General features: G+C 48.7%; 1 protein-coding gene across 2 annotated transcripts; it reads left to right on the top strand.

Annotated features, from left to right (window-relative positions):
• Positions 1–1,999: 1,999 nt before the first annotated feature.
• Pla2g15 (phospholipase A2 group XV) lies at positions 2,000–19,647 on the top strand. Of its 2 annotated transcripts, none has more exons than XM_052166597.1 (6): positions 2,000–2,243; positions 6,200–6,356; positions 13,947–14,065; positions 14,312–14,410; positions 14,945–15,044; positions 17,750–17,948. In XM_052166597.1, exons 1-6 carry the CDS (start codon positions 2,117–2,119, stop codon positions 17,856–17,858), a joined length of 711 nt encoding a protein of 236 aa, XP_052022557.1. In that variant the 5' UTR covers positions 2,000–2,116; the 3' UTR covers positions 17,859–17,948. The 2 variants fall into 2 exon arrangements, with proteins under 2 accessions (XP_052022557.1, XP_052022556.1); XM_052166596.1 differs by having other exon boundaries at positions 2,001–2,243; positions 14,820–15,044; positions 17,750–19,647.
• The last annotated feature ends 898 nt before the right edge of the window (positions 19,648–20,545 follow it).

Below are 20,545 nucleotides of genomic sequence, written 5' to 3'. Positions count from 1 at the left end.
TTGTTATTTTTTCCTGAGACAGGGTTTCTCTGTATAGCCCTGGCTGTCCTGGAACTCACTCTGTAGACCAGGCTGGCCTTGAACTCAGAAATCTGCCTGTCTCTGCCTCCCTCCTGCGTGCTGGGATTAAAGGCGTGCACCACCCCGGCCCTGCTTAAAAACCTTCCTAAGCTGTGAGGTGATGGTGCATACCATTTGTTCCAGCTCTGGGAAGGCAGAGGCAGGTAGATCTCTGTGAGGCTGAGGCCCAGCTCAGTGAGTGCCAGGATACCCAGAACTTCAGAGACAAACCCTGTCTCAAGAAACCAAAATTTAATAAATAACTAACTTCCTATTTTGCTATAGAAACTGAGAATTATTGGCATTAACACGGGGCCAGCTGTTTGCCAAGGAGAGGGAGGAAGAGGTGAAGGGTGGGACAGAAGTCTTGGGACCAAGCAGTGTCCCAGGAGCACAGTTGGCCTTCAGAAGGAAGTATGTGGAGGGTTATTTCTCAGAAGCATTGGTCAACTCACCCCCACAGTGTCAGCATATTACCGGGTGTTGACCCTTTTGCCTAGTCTGCCTGGGCCCTGGCTCCTGGCCCCAGTCTTATGCCCCAGGCGCTCGCATGGACAGGGGCTAAAGTGCCAACATGAGCTCTTGAGCCCTGTTCTTTTGCAAGGGAATCTTACAAATAAATGGTTCAGACTTTCGTATCCAAACCACTTCCAACTCTACTCCACCGGCTGCACTTATAAATAGAGCGACAGACCATTTGAAACAGGCTGATCTGGCTGCTTCTCCCAGACTTGTTTCTCGGGGCCTATCTGCATTTCTACCAGCAAGGCAGACAGTAAAAGGTTTCCTAGGCATGGGTGGCTGTCATAGTCAGGGTTTCTATTCCTACACAAACATCATGACCAAGAAACAAATTGGGGCAGGGGTGGGGGTGGAGGTGGGAGCGGGGCTGGTTGATTCAGCTTACATTTCCTCGTTGCTGTTCATCACAATCACCAAAGGAAGTCAGGACTGAAACTCAAGCAGGTAAAGAAGCAGGAGCTGATGCAGAGGCTGTTAATGGCTTGTTTACCTTGGCCTCTCTCTCTCTCTCTCTCTCTCTCTCTCTCTCTCCTCTCCCTCCCTCTCTCTCTTTCTTTCTTTCAAAACCCAACATAGGAAGTACTTTAGCCGGGTGGTGCATGCCTTTAATCCCAGCACTTGGGAGGCAGAGGCATGCAGATTTCTGAGTTTGAGGCCTGCCTGGTCTACAAAGTGAGTTGTTCCAGGACAGCCAGAGAAACCAAAACTAAACCAAACCAAACCAAACCAAACCAAACCAAACCCTAAGACTACCAGCCCAAAGATGGCATCCCCCACAAGGGGCCCTCCCCGGCCTTGATCACTAATTGAGAAAATGCTTTACAGCTGGATCTCATGGAGGCATTTCCTCAAGGGAGGCCCCTTTGTCTGTGTTAACTCCAGCTTGTGTCAAGTTGACACACAAAACCAGCCAGTACAGCGGTCAAACCTAGGTGCCTCTGGGGATGCCAGTGTAAAGGCTGTACAAAGGTCCTGAGTCGCTGCTGGTCACCAAAAAAAAAAAAAAAAAAAAAAAAAAACAAACAAACACACACACACACACACACACAAAACAAAAACCCGAATGATCTATCTAGAACTAGCTTAGAACTAGCTTCCTCTTTTCTTGTTTAGAGAGAGGTTGTTCAGCCACGGCAAATGATGGAAATGTTTTCTGTTCTTCTGGTGCGGGAAGGCCAGGAATTAGGAATGAGAACTGCTTGTGTGGACTTTGAGAACCGTATTGGGCTGGATTCACATGAGATGGGATTGTGCAGTAGCAGGATGATAGCTGGGAGATAGGCAGCTCCGATCGGTCGATCGATGCGTTCGGCGTGCAGCCCAGTCCCGGAGGTGGGCATGGGCGGGTGGTGAGCTTCGGTGGGAGGGACGCTCCTGGCAGAGAGTTGCAATTGGTAGAGCCTTAGCAAGAGGCGGGTCCTAATTAACTAGAAGCTGCGAGCGGTGGGGTTAAGCGCGACGCTGCGTCCCCGGCCTAGGCTCGATCCCTAAGCTCTGAAGCAGCCCCTTAGACTTGCGGCCACAGTCTCACGCCATGGATCGACATTTCTGCACTTGTCGCAAGACCCAGCTCCGGAGTGGCCTCCTGTTCCCCCTGTTTCTACTAATGATGCTGGCAGACCTGGCTCTCCCGGCCCAACGTCACCCCCCGGTGGTGCTGGGTGAGACTTGTGTCCGGTGGGGTGGGTGGGTGGATTCTGCAGGGTCTCGTGCAGCCTGGGTCTGCTGGGCCGACTACTGTGTTGTGCATCTGCTTTAAGCACGAAACCCAGAGCATTTGGTTCCTAGCCTTGGTCAGTTCGGTTAGCCCACCTCCCGCCATACTGGGATGGGTGTGGTTTGGCACCCTCTAAAACAGGAGAGCAAAGGGAATAGATAATGTCCGCTTTTCCACCCCACCTAACTGCATCAGCTCCCAACCTTGCCTCTCCATGCCCCCATTTCTTAGCTGGAAAGACTGAGGCAATTCAACCCTACTTCAGTGGGTTCCTAGGTAGTCTCAGAATTGGTCTTAGTTTACCAAGGAGTCATTACCCTCCTACCCTCTGTATTTCACAGGGAATGAGTGGTAGTAAGTTCTATCCACGCTGTTCCCAAAAATCATTTCTCTTTGCTCTCCGCTTGTGGAATTGATGGCATTGACTTTCGAGGAGATGGTCTAAGGAAAACAGTATGGCTAGGGGAAGGGTTGGGACAACAGTCATGACGATAAGGGAGACGGAGAGTGGGCTGCCACCCTCTCCGCCAGACCTACTTACTGCAGGCTGTCCTGAGGCCAGGTGACATTCCCTGCCCACTTGTTCTTCTGCCTCAGACTTGGCAGCTTAACAGAAATAACAATGATTCCATATGGTAATAGGCCAGGCTAAAATCTCTAGGAATCTTAGATGTCCTGTTCAGCCAATGGATATTGGTCTGAATTGGTGTTTCGGTGACAAGCCAGGACTCCTGAGAACAGAGACATGACAAAACATATTCTCTCTCTCTCTCTCTCTCTCTCTCTCTCTATATATATATATATATATATATATATATATATATAATGTATTCTGCTAGAGGAGCATAAATTCCTGTTGTTGCTTCCTCCTCCTCCTCTTTCTTCTCCTTCTCCCTCCTCCTCCTCCTCCTCCTCCTCCTCCTCCTCCTCCTCCTCTTCTTCTTCTTCTTCTTCTTCATCTTCTTTTGTCTTTTAGGGTTTCTCTGTAGCTCTGGCAGTCCTGGAACTCTCTCTATAAACCAGACTGGCCCTGAACTCAGATACCCACCTGCCTCTGTCTTCCAAGGCTACCATGCCTAGCTGAGAAACACTCTTTTGACAAACAAACAAAATTTAGGCATTCTAGGTCAGAAAAGGGTATGGGGGAATTCTGAGCCTCAGTTCAGTTTGAAATTTGGATCCAGTTGACCCTGCCTTCCTCCAGTTTCCTGGACGGTAGTAACAGTGGCTCTGCAGTCCCAGACTGCACCGGATCAGTCAGTCTAGAGTGAGCACCAGGAAAGCCTTCCCAGAGTATGCTGGAAGTAAGGTCGGTTAGAAGATGGCTCCAGGCTGGTTGGGATGGAAGGGGGGGAGGGGAGTAAGGGTGCTGTAGAACTTGTGACTTAATGGGTCATGTGGACTTTACTCTGGGGACCAGTGTGAAGAAGTCACATGTACAGAGTTCTAAGAATAAGGGCCTTGGCATTGGGATGTGTGCATTCTCTGACCACATACTTTCTTTTTCTCCCCGAGGCAATGTCTCTGTAGCCTTGTCCTCTCATTGTAGATCAGGCTGGCCTTGAACTCACGGTGATCTGTCTTCCTCTCGATCCCTAGTACTGGGATTATAGTACACTATCACACCTGGCTTGTTTGCCATGTATTTTTGGCTTGGACAGATTGGCACTAACTGCATTTGTTAATCTATCCAGACTTATCTTATCCTAAATCATAGCAGAGAAGCCTTAGACTCCGAAAGGATCTGAGCACCTGCGCTCCTGTGCATCTTTGCAAGGACCGGGGCTGCTAACCAGAGAGAGCTGTTTCTAGGCACAAAGTGCAGGTCCTGAGTTAGTGGGAGGGGTAGCAGAAAACTGATCTCGGAACAACGGGTGGGACCTTAGACAAACTGTTTGCATATCCCTCTCAAGCCTCAGTCTTCTTACCTGTTAAGTGAACAAAGAGGGCCTGTAAGCAGGTTCAGAGGGGATTGCCACCAAGCCTGAGGACCCGAGTTCTATCCCCAGATGAAACCAATTGTGGCAAGTTGTCCCCCAGTCTCTGCTTATGTGCTCTGTTGTGTTCTCATCTTAATCCCTACACATACATATAGACTAAGTAAGCATAACTTCACAATGTGTATGAAGATAAAGGTGACGCTTTCCAGGGTTATTTGAAGTAAAGATTTCTTGTCTGGCTCTGTTTATGTCTCAGGCACCAAGTACTTCAGGAAGGGGCCATTGCTAATTTTAGAGGCGTCACAGCGTGACCAGGACAAGGGCTATCTGGTAGCTTCCTCTTTCAGCCATTTCCCCTTCAGTGTATGGAGACATTGGCCAGTCCTCGTGCCCAGCTCACAAGCAGGTCATGTAGAGGCTCCCATGGTGGGAATTTCCTGCTTCAGCAGCAACGTCGTGCAGGGAGTAGAAGGCGTGTATCTTCCCATGACACTCTGAAGACGCTGGGATAACTGCCCAGGCAAAGGCATGTGCTGTGCTGGGGTCAGAGACACTACTGAGAAGAGTCCAGGGGCTCTTTATACTGACTGTGGATATTAAAGGGTTTTTTTGTCCTCAGGTGATGGTAGCACACTGCTCTGATCCTAGCACTCAAGAGGCAGAGGTAGGCAGATCTGAGTTCCAGGCTAGCCAGGGCTACAGAGAAACCTCTCCAGGGGGAAAAAAAAAAAAAAAAAAAAAGGTGTGCGTGTGTACAAGGGGGAGTTGTCCTTGTAAAGTGTTCTGTTCAGACTGTATCTGGCAGGAGGTGGGTGTGGCCTGTAAGGTTAACGGGCTTTAAATACTGGAAGTTGAAGGGATGGGTGTGGGCTTGGGCGTTACCGAGGCCCTAGGGTTTGCGTGACCCAAAGAGATTGACCTGGGTGGCATCCAGTCTAGCTTGGAACTTGGTCACATACCCTGCCCTGTGGCTGGTGTGGCTTGTTATTGCAAATTAGCCATCTGCAACACACCTCAACCAGGGTAAGGCTTTGCACAGGACCTATCCTCCGGAAGGATCCTGGCCTTTAGCAAGGCCTTCAGGACTTGATGGGCCTGCTGGCGCCATGACATTTTCTCTCGATTGTGTTTTTTATCATGGCCTCCTTCCCACAAGCCTCTGATCCCAGCATTTGGCAGGTTGGAGTCAGGAACAGCAGGCTTTTGATGTCAGCAAGACTCTCTCTCAGACAGAAACAAACTATAAAAATACTGCCTCTAGATTTTGGCTTAGCGCTCTATCTTGTGTTCCACCGCTTGGGAGTAGAGAAGACCTGGCTGTTCCTTTTGCCTGACTAAAGCCTGCAGGGAAGTCAGGGCTGTTGCACTGGCCGAATCTTGGAAGTTCTGAAAAACTCCCATGAGCCTCAAAATCTTTTCTAAGTTAGAGTATGATCTGGACCCGTTAACCTTAGAAGCCATCTGTAGCTGAAGTAACTGCTCAATGAGGAAGTTACATTGGAGATAAGTTTTTTCATCCCATAACAATATAGCCCCTGCCCTGCCCCGCCCATGCCCCGCCCCCCAAGCTTGTCAGGCCTCTCTTTAAGTCTCCACTATCTGCTGGCAGCTTCTTTCCCTTTAAGGTGACTTTTGTTCTTGTTTGTTTTGAGGCGGGATCTCCTTGTGTAGCCCAGGTTGAGTTAGTACTAACCTCATCCTCCTGCCTCAGCCTCCCAAGCACTAGATTTACAGGTATTCACCCCCATGCCTCAACAGTAGCTGCTTTTCTATGGGAAGGCTGTGTCCTGGCCTTTTCTGATTTCCCAATCCTGGCATTAGGCCTCCACTTGAGAGCGGGACTGCAGAGACACACCATGGTGTTCATCACTCTGGGTGGCTCTTTGGGGAATACAGGAGGCTTAGGGTCTCCAGCATGCCAGGGCCTGGGGCCATCCATGCCTGTCTTTTTCTTCTGCAGTGCCTGGTGATCTGGGTAACCAGCTGGAAGCAAAGCTGGATAAGCCAAAGGTTGTACACTACCTTTGCTCCAAGAGGACGGACAGCTACTTCACCCTCTGGCTGAATCTCGAACTGCTTCTGCCTGTTATCATTGACTGCTGGATTGATAATATCAGGTAAGGGCTGGTGCACACAGGATGAAGGATCAGTCATCCAAGGGGCCTAGAGAGGCCTTCAGAGGCCTTTTCTTCATTCCTCAAATAGACAGAAAAATGCTCGCTCGCTCTCCTAGGCTCTGTAGCCCTTGATCTGGTCCAGTCTGGTCAGCCCTAGCTTACACTCTCAGAAGCATGAATTTCTTTTTCTTCCTACTGTTCCCAGTTCTCCTTCATCTGGTTCAACTATCAGGTCTTAGGCTCAGGTTTTGTTTTGTTCTGTTTTTTTTTTTTTCCCGAGCCCCTATTCACATACTTGGTGTGGTTCCCCATCTTCCTTTGCCTGGGTCCTGGCTAAGCCTGCCTCTCCAGCTGCTTGTTTCTTTGCTGTGGGCTTTTATGCGGTTGTTGGGATTTGAACTCAGGACCTCCGGAAAAGCAGTCAGTGCTCTTAACCACTGAAACATCTCTCCAGCTGTTCCTTTGCTGTATGTCTACATCTTTGCACATTAATGTGCAGACACAGGAGTCTGAAGTTATGGCCTTTACTGATGCATCCCCTCCCACACACTCTTTTGTTTGTTTGTTTTTTTGTTTTTTGTTTTTTTTTTTTTTTTTAAAGGGTTTCTCTGTGTAGCCCTGGCTGTCCTGGAACTCACTCTGTAGACCAGGCTGGCCTCGAACTCAGAAATCCACCTGCTTCTGTCTCCCAGAGTGCTGGGATTACAGGCGTGCACCGCCGCCACCACCACCACCACCACCACCACCACCACCACCACCACCACCACCACCACCGCCCCGCTTCCACTCACTTTTTAAAACCTTGCTTTGGATTTGACTCAGTGATTAAGAGCAGTGGCTGCTCTTACTGAGACCCCTATAGAGCAGTGGTCCCCAACCTCCCTAAAGCCGAGACCCTCTAATACAGGTCCTCATGTCATGGTGACCCCTCAACCACAAAATTATTTCATTGTTACTTCAAAACTGTAACTTTGCTACTGTTATGAATCATTATAAATAACTAACATGTAGGATATATGACATGCAACCCCAAAGTAGTTGCAACACGGATTGAGAACCCTTGAAGGCTGGTTCTTGGCATCCACGGGATAGTTCACAGCTGTTTGTAACTTGAGTCCTAGGGGATCTGTTGTCCTCTTTTGGCTTCTTTGGGTACCACAGGTAAACACTCATACCCATAAAATATATAAAAATCCCAAAAAAGAAAAAAATCGGGCTGGAGAGATGGCTCAGTGGTTAAGAGCACTGACTGCTCTTCCAGAGGTCCTGAGTTCAATTGCCAGCAACCACATGGTGGCTCACAACCATCTGTAATGAGATCTAATGCCCTCTTCTGGTGTGCCTGAAGACAGTGACAGTGTACTCGTATGCATAAATAGTTAAAAAAAAATCAAAACAAAGCTAAAAAAAAATGGCCTTTGCTGATTCCTCAATGTTACCAAATTTTGTTGGCAAGGTACTGTGTTTTACCAAATTCAATATAGGAGATAAAGCGAATTTTATTGCCAGCAGTTCTTACTTTGCCCATCATCTCTCTCTCTCTCTCTCTCTCTTTTTTTTTTTCTCTAGACAGGGTTTCTCTGTGTAGCCCTGGCTGTCCTGGAATTCACTCTGTAGACCAGGCTGGCCTCAAACTCAGAAATCTGCCTGCCTCTGCCTCCCAAGTGCTGGGATTACAGGTGTGCATCACCACCACCCGGCTTCCATTTATTTTATGTTTATGGGTGTTGAGCCTGTGTGTGTGTGTGTGTGTGTGTGTGTGTATACACCATGTGTATGTAGTGCCCACAGATACCAGAAGAGGGCGTCGGATCTTATAGGACTGGAATTATGCTACAATGTATGTTTTTGTTTCTTTGTTTTTTGTTTTTCAAAACAGAGTCCCACTACCTATCACTGGTTGTTCTGGAACTCACTGTGTAGAACAGGGTGGCCTCCAACTCACAGAGATGCCCCTATGCCTACTTCCCATGTGCTGGGACTAAACTATTTTTTTAAGTTTTGTTTATTTTTATTTTATGTATGTCTGTGTACCATGTGCCTGCATTGCCCAAGGAAACCAAAGGAGGTGTTGGATCCCTTGGGACTGGAGTTACAGGTGATAGTTACCTGCCGTGGGTGGGTGCCAGGGACTGAAGCACAGTGCCTGTGAAGATGGGGGGGGGGGCGCGGGGGTTCTTAGATCCCCTGGAACTATAGCTACTAGTTATGATTGGACACATGAGTACTGGGAATCGAACCTGGGTCCTTTGGAAGAGCAGCCAGTGCTCCTACCCAATGGGCAGTCTCTCCAGCCCATGTTTTCTACTTAAAAAAAAAAAATTTAGAAAATGGCATTAATTTAGGAGTGAATGCACATGATATAGCATGATTATATATACATCTCAGGACAACCTGAGGTGTTAGTTCTCTACCTCCACCATGTTGTTCCCAGGGACTGAACTGAGGTCTTCAGGTTTGTCAGCAAGTCCATTTGTCCACTGAGCCAACTCGCTGGCCCCATCATTCTTTTCTTGCTCATTTATTATGATATATATGTGTATATGTATATATATATACATATATATACACACACATATATATCATTATATAAATAAATATAAATATATATATAAAATCTCCTACTCAGTGCATTTAGTTCTGCCTGCTGGAATGTTTACTGATCTCCTTGGTGTGATCTTACGCACCAGCTATAATCGCTGTGAGTCTGTGTGTGCAATGGTCATGTGAAGTCTGGAAGACAGGAGCTCACAGCACTTCTCCCTCCTCCATGATGTTTCCCGATGATGATAGACGTGCCATTTAGGGCCCAGCATTCAGCAGTCCCTGTCCTCAGCAGTTTGATCAGTGTCTCAGACACCATGACCAAGGCAACTCCTACAAGAACAACATTTCATTGGGGCTGGCTTACAGGTTCTGAGGTGCAGTCCATTATCATCAAGACAGGAGCATGGCAGTGTCCAGGCAGACATGAGGCTGGAGGAGCTGAGAGTTCTACCTCTTGTTCCAAAGACAGGTAGAAGAAGACTGGCTTCCAGGCAGCTAGAACGAGGGTCTTAAAGCCCATGCCCACAATGACTCTTTCTCCAACAAGGCCATATCCACTCCGACAACAATGTATACAGAATTCATATTCTCTCTCTCTCTCTCTCTCTCTCTCTCTCTTTCTCTCTCTGTTGGGTTTCTCTGTATAGCTTTGGCTGGCCTAGAATTCATAGAAATCCACCTGCTTCTGCCTCGTGGGTGCTGGAACTAAGGGTGTGCACCACTACTGCCTGGCAGTGAAATCTTGTCTTAACAACAAAGACCAACAGAATAATACCACAAAAGGGGTAAGTAAGATGGCCCAGTAAATTAGATGACCTGCTCATCTTGCCAAGGACCTGAGTTTGAGTCCCATCCGTTACTTGATGGCTCATAACTGTCATAACTTCAATTCCAAGGGATCTGATGCTGTCTTTTGACCTCTGTAGGTATTAGGCATGCATGTGGTACATGTGTATGCGGGCAAAAAATTCATACTCATACAATTAAATATTAAAAAAGGGATTTGAGACAGGGTCTTACTGTATAGCTCAGGTTGGCCTCCAATTCCCTGTGTAGCCCAGGCTGGAACTGACAGTCCTGACTCTGCCTCTTGAATGCTGGGGTCAAGGCTGCAATTTATCAGTTCTGTCTTCTCATGTGTGTGAGTCTCTTGATTTCCTCTAGAGCACGCCTCAATGAGTGACCTACACTATCTAGATTTGTACTAGAATACTCTTGAGGTCTGCACTGTAATGAACTTGCCAAATGATTTAATTTAGTCCTGAGGCACTCTCTGGAACTGGCATTGTTATTAAACTTGCTTTACAGTAAGTGGGGGCGTGGCTCAGTGATAAATCACTTTTGTGATAATCACATGCTTTGGGCCCTGAATTTGAGCCTTGAAACCACTACAAAGCAAAATACAACAAACTTACTTTATTGATAAGGAAAGATGGAAGCTCAAAGAATTTATAAAATTGGCTACAGCCATTTCATTCAGCTGATGAATCACAGAATCAGAATTCAAACTCAAAAATTGTATTTTTTCTTTTCTTTCTTTTTTTTTTTTTTTGGTTTTTTTGAGACAGGGTTTCTCTGTGTAGCCCTGGCTGTCCTGGAACTCACTCTGTAGACCAGGCTGGCCTTGAATTCAGAAATCTTCCTGCTTCTGCCTCCCAAATGCTGGGATTAAAGACCTGCACTACCACTGCCTGGCTATTCTTTCTTTTTATCTGCTTGTTTGTTTTTGTTTTTGTTCTCTGTGTAGCCCTGGCTGTCCTGGAGCTCACTCTGTAGACCAGGCTGGCCTTGAACTCAGAAATCCACCTGCCTCTGCCTCCCAGAGTGCTGGGATTACAGGCGTGCACCACCACCGCCCGGCTGTTTTTGTTTTTCAAGACAGGATTTCTTTGGCCACCCTAGAACATGTTCTGTGGACCAGGCTGGCCTCAAACTCAGAGAGAGAGAGAGAGAAAGAGAGAGATTGAGATTCTCCTGCCTCTGCCTCCTGAGTGTGGTATTCTAACATTCTGGGCAGAAGTGGCTCACACCTTTAATCCCAGCACATGGGAGGCAGAGGCAGGCAAAGGTTCCCCTTGCAGACAGAAGTCTCTAAAGGCAGAGACAGTTTCGGTTTGTTGGTTTCTAGATTTGTTTTATAATTTTATGTGTATTTGTGTTTTGCTTGCATAGATATAAGTGTGCCGTGTGTGCTGGGTGCCAGTGAAAGTCAGAAGAGGATATCAGATCCCCTGGGACTGGGAGGTGCAGACGGTTGTGAGCCACTGAACGGGTGCTGGGAATTGAACCTGGGTCCTCTGCAAAAGCAACAAGTGCTTTAATTAGTTAATTAATAGCTAAGCCAAATTGAAGATCACAGTTGGTGTTGGCAAATGTTTGAGCTGATTAGAACTTCATCAATTAAAAGCTTTTCCCAGAGGCCTGCTGGCTGAGCCTCTGGGCACCCAGTGGCTCCCATTGTGTACTCTACCTTCTTTGCTGACTCAGTTTGGTGTGTGGTTGCAGCTATTTCTGGGCTGTTGATCTACATTTCTATTTCTGTCGTGGAGACACAGGACCTCAGGTGCCGCCAGTGGAGGCACAGGCCGATGCTGACAGGAGCCTTTGTCCTCGTTGCTCCTCTGACCTGGTTAGATTTTCATCTTGCACAAAACTGCCTTGGCTTTTCACAACCATTTTCTACACTTCAGTGGTATCTACTGAGAGTGGCCTCGGGCCCTATCTGGTGATCAGTGCGATGGCTGAGTTCTGTTTGTTTTCTGAGATAGGGTTTCCTCTATGTAGTCCAGGCTGTCCCAGACTTGTTCTGTATACCAAGCTGGCTTTGAACTTACAGAGATCCTCCTACCTATGCCTCCTGAGTGCTGGAATTAAAAGTCTGTACCAAGCTGGGCATAGTGGCGCACGCCTGTAATCCCTAATCAAACTCCCAACTTGGGAGGCAGAGGCAGGCGGATTTCTGTGTTTGAGGTCAGCCTGGTCTACAGAGTGAGTTCCAGGACAGCCAGGACTCCACAGAGAAACCCTGTCTCAAAAAACCAACCAACCAAACAAACAAACAAAAAACAAACAAACAAAAAATCTGCACCACCATTTAATATATATGGATTTTCTGCCTTCCTGTATGCTTGCCTGCCAGGTGTGAACAGTGCCAGAGAGGTGGGAGAATCCTCTGGAGCTGGGGATATGGATGGTGTGAACTCTGGGTTCCCTGAAACAGCATCTTAACCACTCTTAACCACTGAGCCCTCTTTCCAGGCCTCTTAGTAATTGATTTTCAATGATGGTAGGATTCAGGACCACAAATAAACTCAGCTTTTCTTGGGCATATTTGCCTCTGGTGTTTCCTATTACTTCTCCAGGCCTTGCAGACACCTGACCTGAGGATGGAGGGCAGAGAAGCCATGTGCTCACTGCTCTGAGTTTGGTTCCAGTTTTTGTGTTTTTTTTTCAATATATTATTTTTTTAAATATTTATTTATTTTATGTATATGAGTACCCTGTAGCTGTTTTGAGACACACCAGAAGAAGGTGTCAGGTCTTATTACGGATGGTTGTGAGCCACCATGTGGTTGCTGGGATTTGAACTCAGGACATGCGGGAGAGCAGTCAGTGCTCTTAACTGCTGAGCCATCTCACCAGCCCCTCAATATATTTTTTACATATTTATTTATTATTATATCTAGCTGTCTTCAGATGCACTTCACATTGTAGCTGTCTTCAGATGCACCAAAAGAGGGCGTCAGATTTCTTTTCAGATGGTTGTGAGCCACCATGTGGTTGCTGGGATTTGAACTCAGGACCTTTGGAAGAGCAGTCAGTGCTCTTAACCACTGAGCCAACTCTCCAGCCCTGTTTCTATTTTTTTGTGGCGACCACAGAAGCTATGTGATAATAAAATCTTGAGTTAAGAGCTGCTAAATCGCCGGGCAGTGGTGGCGCACGCCTGTAATCCTAGCACTCTGGGAGGCAGAGGCAGGCAGATCTCTGAGTTCGAGGCCAGCCTGGTCTACAGAGTGAGTTCCAGGACAGCCAGGGCTACACAGAGAAACCCTGTCTCGAAAAAAACAAATCCAAAAAAAACAACAAAAAAAAAAATTAAAAAAAAAAAAAGAGCTGCTAAATCTGTGGTAGTGTGTTGCACAGAAGCAGGACAGGAACAAAGAGGACTGCTTAGAAGAGGGCAGCCCCTATCACTGCATTTAGGAATTGGAGGCCACACCCTGGATGTTGTTGTGGCTGCTGACGGGTCATCTCTTGCTGAGCAGGTCTTGTGGTACAGTCCATTCCCTTTCTCTTTGAATGACTCAGGAAATTGCCCAGGGCCCAGAGCGAGTCTGTGTCTACAATACAGGGTTTCTCCTGTCTCTGTCTACCTGCTCCCATCATTCCTCTGGGTCTTGTCCACCTGTCTGTGTAGTAGCTCAGGTGCTCAGGTGAGGTGGCCGTGTCTGCTGTGTGCTTTCCTCGCTGTGTGCTTTCCTCGCCGTCTGCTTTGCTCTGTGATGTGATGGATGGATGGATGGGATGGATGGATGGATGGATGGAAGGCACCATCAAGAGTAGGCTGCCTCCTGGGTTCAAGAATGATGTTGGAGACGTGGCTATAACTGGTGCCTTCTTCTGCCTAGTTCGAGGTCCTCATTCTAGGTGAGGGGGCACCTGGAGAAGGGGATTTGCTTTGGGGACCCGCAGCCCCCGCCCCATTAGTCTCCGGCTTAAGCCTTCTTGGAGTTCCCGTTTGGATTTTGTTATTCTGATCCTCTGTACTGTTGGGGTTTTTGTTTGTTTGTTTGTTTGAGATAGGGTCTCTTATAGCCCAGGCTAGCCTCAAACTTATATGTAAATGAGGATATCCTTGATTGCCTGATCTTCCCAACTTTATCTCTCAAGTCCAGGTTCCTTTTTTTTTTCCTTTAATCTCCTTTTGACCTCAGACCAAATCAGGGCCTGAGACTGGATGAGGTCACGGGGCAGTATTGAGACATACCGAGCTTAAAGGTGACAACAGCGAGTTTCTAACTCACTGTCTTCTCCTGACAGGTTGGTTTACAACAGAACATCTCGGGCCACCCAGTTCCCCGATGGCGTCGATGTTCGGGTCCCTGGCTTTGGGGAAACATTTTCTATGGAATTCCTAGACCCCAGCAAGAGGAATGTGGGTATGTAGCTCTTGCCCGGGGCCTCCAGGGTATGAGGCTGGGGGCTCCGGGCTCTGATGGGCCTCTAGAATAGGGGCAGTACTACTTTGCTTTGAAGGGATAGCCTGTGAGCTTTCTTTGATTAGTGGACACACATTCCTTTTCCACTTTTTCAGGGAGACAGATGTCATTGTCGCTGTGGGTGTGGTGTGGGTAGCTAACACTGGTTATATTTTATGTAATTCTGTGTGTTCTGACTGTCCCTAGGTTCCTATTTCTACACTATGGTGGAGAGCCTTGTGGGCTGGGGCTACACACGGGGTGAAGATGTCCGGGGCGCTCCCTATGATTGGCGCCGAGCCCCAAGTAAGAAGTCACCCCACTTCCATTCCCTAGGGATTGGGAGGCAGGACTAAGGTAGTCTTGGCCACTCACTAATAGTCCTTGGGCTCTCTCTCCATCGAGTCTCTGGCTTCCTGTGCAGCCGGCACTTCCACCAGCTTTGATTGAGTCTTGCCTTGTCTTTCTCTGGTTCATTCAAGGATCCCTGATTCTGGACCTCTGAGTCTTGGCAGGGGCAGAAGCTAAACCGAGGGGCGGTGGGGGAAGGGTCACTTTGTTCCCTCTTTATGAACCTGTGGGGGAACTAGTCTGCACCTACTTAGTTCCCAATACCCTCTATGTGCCCCAGTCCTGGGTCTGCTCTGTAGATGGGTTAGTGGTTCAGGTCCCAGGACACTTCCTGCCTGACCCCCTGCTTGGCTCTGGCCTGCAGATGAAAACGGGCCCTACTTCACGGCCCTGCGAGAGATGATCGAGGAGATGTCCCAGGTGTACGGGGGCCCCGTGGTGCTGGTCGCCCACAGCATGGGCAACATGTACGCACTCTACTTCCTGCAGCGGCAGCCGCAAGCCTGGAAGGACAAGCACATCCGAGCCTTCGTCTCATTGGGTGCGCCCTGGGGGGGCGTGGCCAAGACCCTGCGCGTCCTGGCCTCAGGTAGGACCTCCCTATCCCCTCCTGGGTGCCTGTTTCCGGAATGCTTCCTCATGTCTTCTGTGGTCTAGTTACTAGGCCAACATCCTTCACGTCTCCTCTCTGGACTAACAGGAAGAAGCTTTCTCTTTTAAATATCTGATTCTGGGGGCCCAGTAAGACGGCTCAGGAGTAAAAGGAGCTTGCTCTGCAAGCCCAACCATCTTGAGTTCAATCCCCAGAATCAGTATAAAGGTGGAAGGAGAGAACCAACGCCACAAAGTTGTCCTCTGGCCTCAATGACACGTGTGCTCATATACATAGCATAGACACACAATAATTAGTTAAAGAGAAAACCAAATACCTTTTTTTTTTCTCTCCAAAGAAAATCTAAGGCTGTGGCTGGTGAGCTGGGTCAGCAGGGCAAGGTATTTGTTGCCAAGTCTGAGGATCTAATTTCAATCCCTAGAGCCCACATGGTAGAGGGAAGGAACCAGCTCTCACATGTTGTCTTCTGAGCTCCACATGCACACTGTAGCACTCACATAAGGGGACACACACACATACACACACACAGCCAATAAGAAGAAAATCTAATACTACCCCTGGTTTCTCTTCTCTAGTTACAGACCTTGTTGTGATTAGTGTAATCTCTTGTAATCTTGTACACAGAGTAACATAACTTGCTCATTGAATATGTGCACATACACAGGAACAAACAGTGCTGTGTACCTGACTGGCAGGACTTGATCAGACCCACAGTTTTATTTATTTATTTATTTATTTATTTATTTATTTATTTATTTATTTATTTATTTTTGGTTTTTCGAGACAGTGTTTCTCTGGGTAGCCCAGAGTAGCTGGTAACTGTCCTGGAACTCACTCTGTAGACTAGGCTGGCCTTGAACTCAGAAATCCACCTGCCTCTGCCTCCCAAGTGCTGGGATTAAAGGCGTGCACCACCACCACCCGGCTTGACCCACAGTTCTGTGGGGTCCTTTCTCAAACCTTTCTTAGCTCTCCCCACTTTGCCTCGTAGGAGGAAGGCCGACTACCTCAGCCTGTTTAGGAGCTTCACCTGCCTCTGGCAGCTCAGGGAGGCAGTAGGTGCTGATTTGGCTGGGTCTGTTTGGTAGTTGGGAAGGTCAGTCCTCTCGGGCCTTCTCCAGCTGACATGTGTTTGGAGGACCCACCATCTGCAGCCATGATGCAGGGCCTCCTGGTGCAGAAAGAAACTACCCTCCTCCACCATGACTGAGTGGTAACCCTGGGGAACCCCCCACTTGGGGACTATGAACCAGGACCATCTCTAGAATCCCTAGGCTGTCTTTCTGCCCTCACGGGCACTGCCTGACCTGCTTGCTCATCTGACTGGAATGATGGAGTCAGGTTCATAATCTGTCCCTGTGATCCTGAGTAGAGAGGACAGGAACTCCATGGCTCAGGGCTCAGATGTTTAGAGACAGGAGGATTCATGCTTTATGCTTTTTCAAAGCCTTACGCTTAGCTATTCCTGGGCTCACAGGAAGAGACGAGGGCGCCTTCAGAATGACAGGGAGACATGATTCAGGCATTGGCCGCCTCAAAGCTTCCTTGAGAAACCCCTTAAATCTTTGCGTCAGATATAGGAAACTGCTTTCAGCTCTAGAAATCCAGGGGTGGAAGAGATGGAAATTCATGTACTCCTAGGAGTTTCCTTTTCTAGTGGAAAGATTCTAGGGTTAGGGTTTCTAGTGGTAGCAGGCAAAGCTGAGGCCCTGGGGTCAGCCAAAAACGTGCCTCCCTGCTTTGAGACAATGTTGGATAATGGGCGATGATAATACTTTTTTTTTTTGAGGTTTATTCATTTTATTTATATGAGTACACTGTAGCTGTCTTCAGACACACCAGAAGAGTCCATCAGACCCCATTATAGATGGTTGTGAGCCACCATGTGGTTGCTGGGAATTGAACTCAGGACCTTTGGAAGAGCAGTCAGTGCTCTTAACCACTGAGCCATCCCTCCAGCCAAGCAATAATACTTGAACCAGTGGGTAGCCGCTCTCTAAGTTGTCTCAGCTCCTGAAAGTCTTACTGGGTCATAGGAAGAGCTGACTCCCGCAGTAGTTCACGGCCCCCATTGCCTTGCAAGTCTGGCCTCCTGGGCCTCAGAAAGGCACGTATATTGTTCAGTGTGACGAAACAGAAACAGCCAACAACTAAGATAGCTGGCCAATTGACTTGCAGCTTCACAGAAGACAAAACTTGTGCTCACAGGCAGGGTGCCATACACTTAGCTGAGGGGTCCTTCACAGCTGAGCACACATCATAAACAATTTGAGGGGGAAGGGGGAGTGCTCTCTGAATTTCTGCTGAGGAAATACATAGGGATGTGTATGTTTTCCATAAAAAGAAACAAGGGGGCTGGAGAGATGGCTCAGCAGATCAGAGCATTGACTGCTCTTCCCGAGGTCCTGAGTTCAATTCCCAGCAACCACATAGTGGTTCACAGCCATCTGTAATGGGATCTGATGCCCTCTTCTGGTGTGTCTGAAGACAGTGACAGTGTTCTCACATACATACAATAAATAAATAAATCTTTGAAAAGAAGAAGAAACAAAAGCCAGTGGTACATAGACGGGAACATGATGATGGCTAACCGTCTAAGGTTATGGAGTATTCACTGAGCCATTGGTTGGGTTGGTGAGCCTCCTTCCTGGGTGCAGGCTGATAGAGCTTTGTCCTTCCAGGAGACAACAATCGCATCCCTGTCATTGGGCCACTGAAGATCCGGGAACAGCAGCGATCAGCTGTCTCCACCAGCTGGCTACTGCCATACAACCACACATGGTCACATGAAAAGGTATTTGTGTACACACCCACAACTAACTACACGCTCCGGGACTATCACCGGTTCTTCCAGGACATCGGCTTTGAAGATGGCTGGTTCATGAGGCAGGACACAGAAGGACTGGTTGAAGCCATGACACCACCTGGTGTGGAGCTGCACTGCCTGTATGGGACTGGTGTTCCCACACCAAACTCTTTTTACTATGAGAGCTTTCCTGATCGGGACCCCAAAATCTGCTTCGGCGATGGTGATGGCACAGTGAACCTGGAGAGCGTCCTGCAGTGCCAAGCCTGGCAGAGCCTCCAGGAGCACAGAGTGTGGCTGCAGGAGCTCCCAGGAACTGAACACATTGAGATGCTGGCCAATGCCACTACCTTGGCTTATCTGAAACGTGTGCTTCTGGAACCCTGATTTCCTGCGCCAGGCAGGGCTGCTGGGTGGCTGGACCACGGAGCTTCTCTTGGCCTCTGACTCGTTCACGGTCTACAAGCTTGGCAAAGTTTGTGACCATCATTCAAGGTCCTAAGTCTTAGGAGGAGGCATCTGCCTCAGGGGAATGCTGTTTCTCAACCTTCTCATTAATGGCCCTGAAGAAGGAAGAAGCGAGTGTGGACTCCCGAGCACATTTGATGGAAAGAACGCTGCTGCTGGTGGTGAACTGTGACCTCACGCTGGCTCTGGAGGCTGGATTGTTAGGCTCTTCACCCCAGTCCCTAACTCGACCATGCAATCCTCTTCGCTCTCTGGTCTTTCTACTCTAGCTCCCTGGGCCCTAACCTTCCAGAGAGGGAGGTTAGTTACTGCGTTGATGTCCTGCCATGAAAGGGTCCACAGAGATCCCCGGGTGACCGTGTCCCACAAGCTGGCCTCAGGTAGCCTGCTACACTGGCCATTGGTGACTAGAGCTGCTGGCTTCCCTGTGACGTCACTGGTGGACATTCTGAGTATGGGGTCTCCTGGAGGCAGTCGGGTAAATCCCTGCAGGCAGGGTAGGTGGTCGTGCTCCCCACGACTCCTCCAGGTTGGATTCTTTACAGTCCGCTCCTACCTCTCCTAGCAGCATCCTAGTTCTGGGTGGGACAGTGGAGGACCTCTCAGTTCCGGGGGCCATGTCTTAGGATTCCTGATCTTCCTGCTTGTGACGTAGGTAGGTCCCGGTACTGAAGCTGGTTCTGTTGGTTCTGGGACTGTAGTTTAAGGGGATGGGGCGTGGCCTAATGCCATGCCTTCTCTTAAGGTTCCTAGGAAGAAAGTGAGCTCAAGGGAACAACCATGGTTGCTCAGAGCTTCCCACCAGCCACCTTCTTGAGAACTCCATGACCACGGTGCACCCGTCTGCAGGGTCTCTCTGCCATCCACTTGGGCTGGCACAGGGTTGAGAGGTGGTAGAGTTCCTGCCCAACACTTGCTACCACTGGGCAGCTGAACAGGTTTGCAGGAAACAGTTCAGAGCTTTGAAAGGGCTCCCTAGAGAGCAGGAACTTAAGAGTCCCAGCTAAGGGGGCTTTGTTCGTTTGCTAGCCCCAGGGATGCCACATGGTCTCCGCAGGGATGGGGAGTCTGGGCCTGCCTTAGGGACAGTGGACCCGACTGTGAGCTCCGGTCAGCTTTTAAGTTGGGGTCTCAAAACCACTTGGAAGCTGGGCCACACTGCCTTCCCAAATCGTTTCTGGCACTGGACCCCCTTGTTAAACATTCCTATCATCTGTCCCTCACCTGGGGGGTGGGACCCCCACTCGGGGCCCTGAGCAAGCTGTACCTCGATTTTTAGCAATAAAAGTATTCTGGATGCTGTAAGGTGTCTTGTCCTGCTTTGAGCATGAGAGGAGGGAGCCATGATGTGAAGGTGCTGTCGAGGTGGGTGCTTGGTCTGTTGTGAAGGTGCTGTCGAGGTGGGTGCTTGGTCTGTTGTGAAGGTGCTGTCGAGGTGGGTGCTTGGTCTGTTGTGAAGGTGCTGTCGAGGTGGGTGCTTGGTCTGTTGTGAAGGTGCTGTCGAGGTGGCTGCTTGGTCTGTTGTGAAGGTGCTGTCGAGGTGGGTGCTTGGTCTGTGACTTTCTAGGGCCTCAGCATTATCCCTCTGCCTTTGCTTTAACCCTTTTGTCCTCTTCTCTGGAACCGCTACAATCGATTTCTCCGCTGGGGCCAAGAAACAGACCCAGAATTGTGTCTCTTGGAGTTGTGCTCCTGTACTCATTCTGCTTCTGCCCAGTCAGCCGTATGATCCCCCAAAGCTAAGGGTGGAGATAGGATCAGCCTGCAAGTGACCCTGGCTGAATTCCCTGGGCTCTTCCTCAGCTTCTGGTCTCAGCATCCTTTGGTGTGGCAGTGTGGCGGTGTGGCGGTGATTCTCCTGCAGGCTCTACAGCAGGCAGGGAAAGCATATGGGGTAAGTAAGAGTGAAAGAGAGGCTTGGCCGGATTTAGGGTCTGGCACAAATAATTTCACTTCAGCTATATTTAAGCACAGCATACTTTTTGGGAAAAGTATTCAGGTGACAATTAACTCAGTCCCAGCTCTTTGCAAAGTACAATGGCTTCATCCATAAGATGGTTTCTTATTGATTTAGAAATAATGCTCAAAGCCGGGCGTTGGTGGCACATGCCTGTAATCCCAGCACTTGGGAGGCAGAGGCAGGTGGATTTCTGAGTTCGAGGCCAGCCTGGTGTACAGAGTGAGTTCCAGGACAGCCAGGGCT

Source organism: Apodemus sylvaticus, chromosome 21 (assembly GCF_947179515.1).
Source record: "Apodemus sylvaticus chromosome 21, mApoSyl1.1, whole genome shotgun sequence".
In the NCBI taxonomy this organism is placed as follows: Eukaryota; Metazoa; Chordata; class Mammalia; order Rodentia; family Muridae; genus Apodemus; species Apodemus sylvaticus.
Note: the sequence above shows the minus strand (reverse complement) of the source record. Positions and strands in the feature narration are given on the sequence as shown.

Excerpts from the sequence above, each read along its gene's own strand:
- Pla2g15 (XM_052166596.1), top strand. The coding sequence starts at position 2,117 with ATGGATCGACATTTCTGCACTTGTCGCAAGACCCAGCTCCGGAGTGGC. Across the intron at positions 2,244-6,199 it reads TCACCCCCCGGTGGTGCTGG|TGCCTGGTGATCTGGGTAAC; the intron begins GTGAGACTTGTG and ends TTTCTTCTGCAG. Across the intron at positions 15,045-17,749 it reads CCTGCGCGTCCTGGCCTCAG|GAGACAACAATCGCATCCCT; the intron begins GTAGGACCTCCC and ends TTGTCCTTCCAG.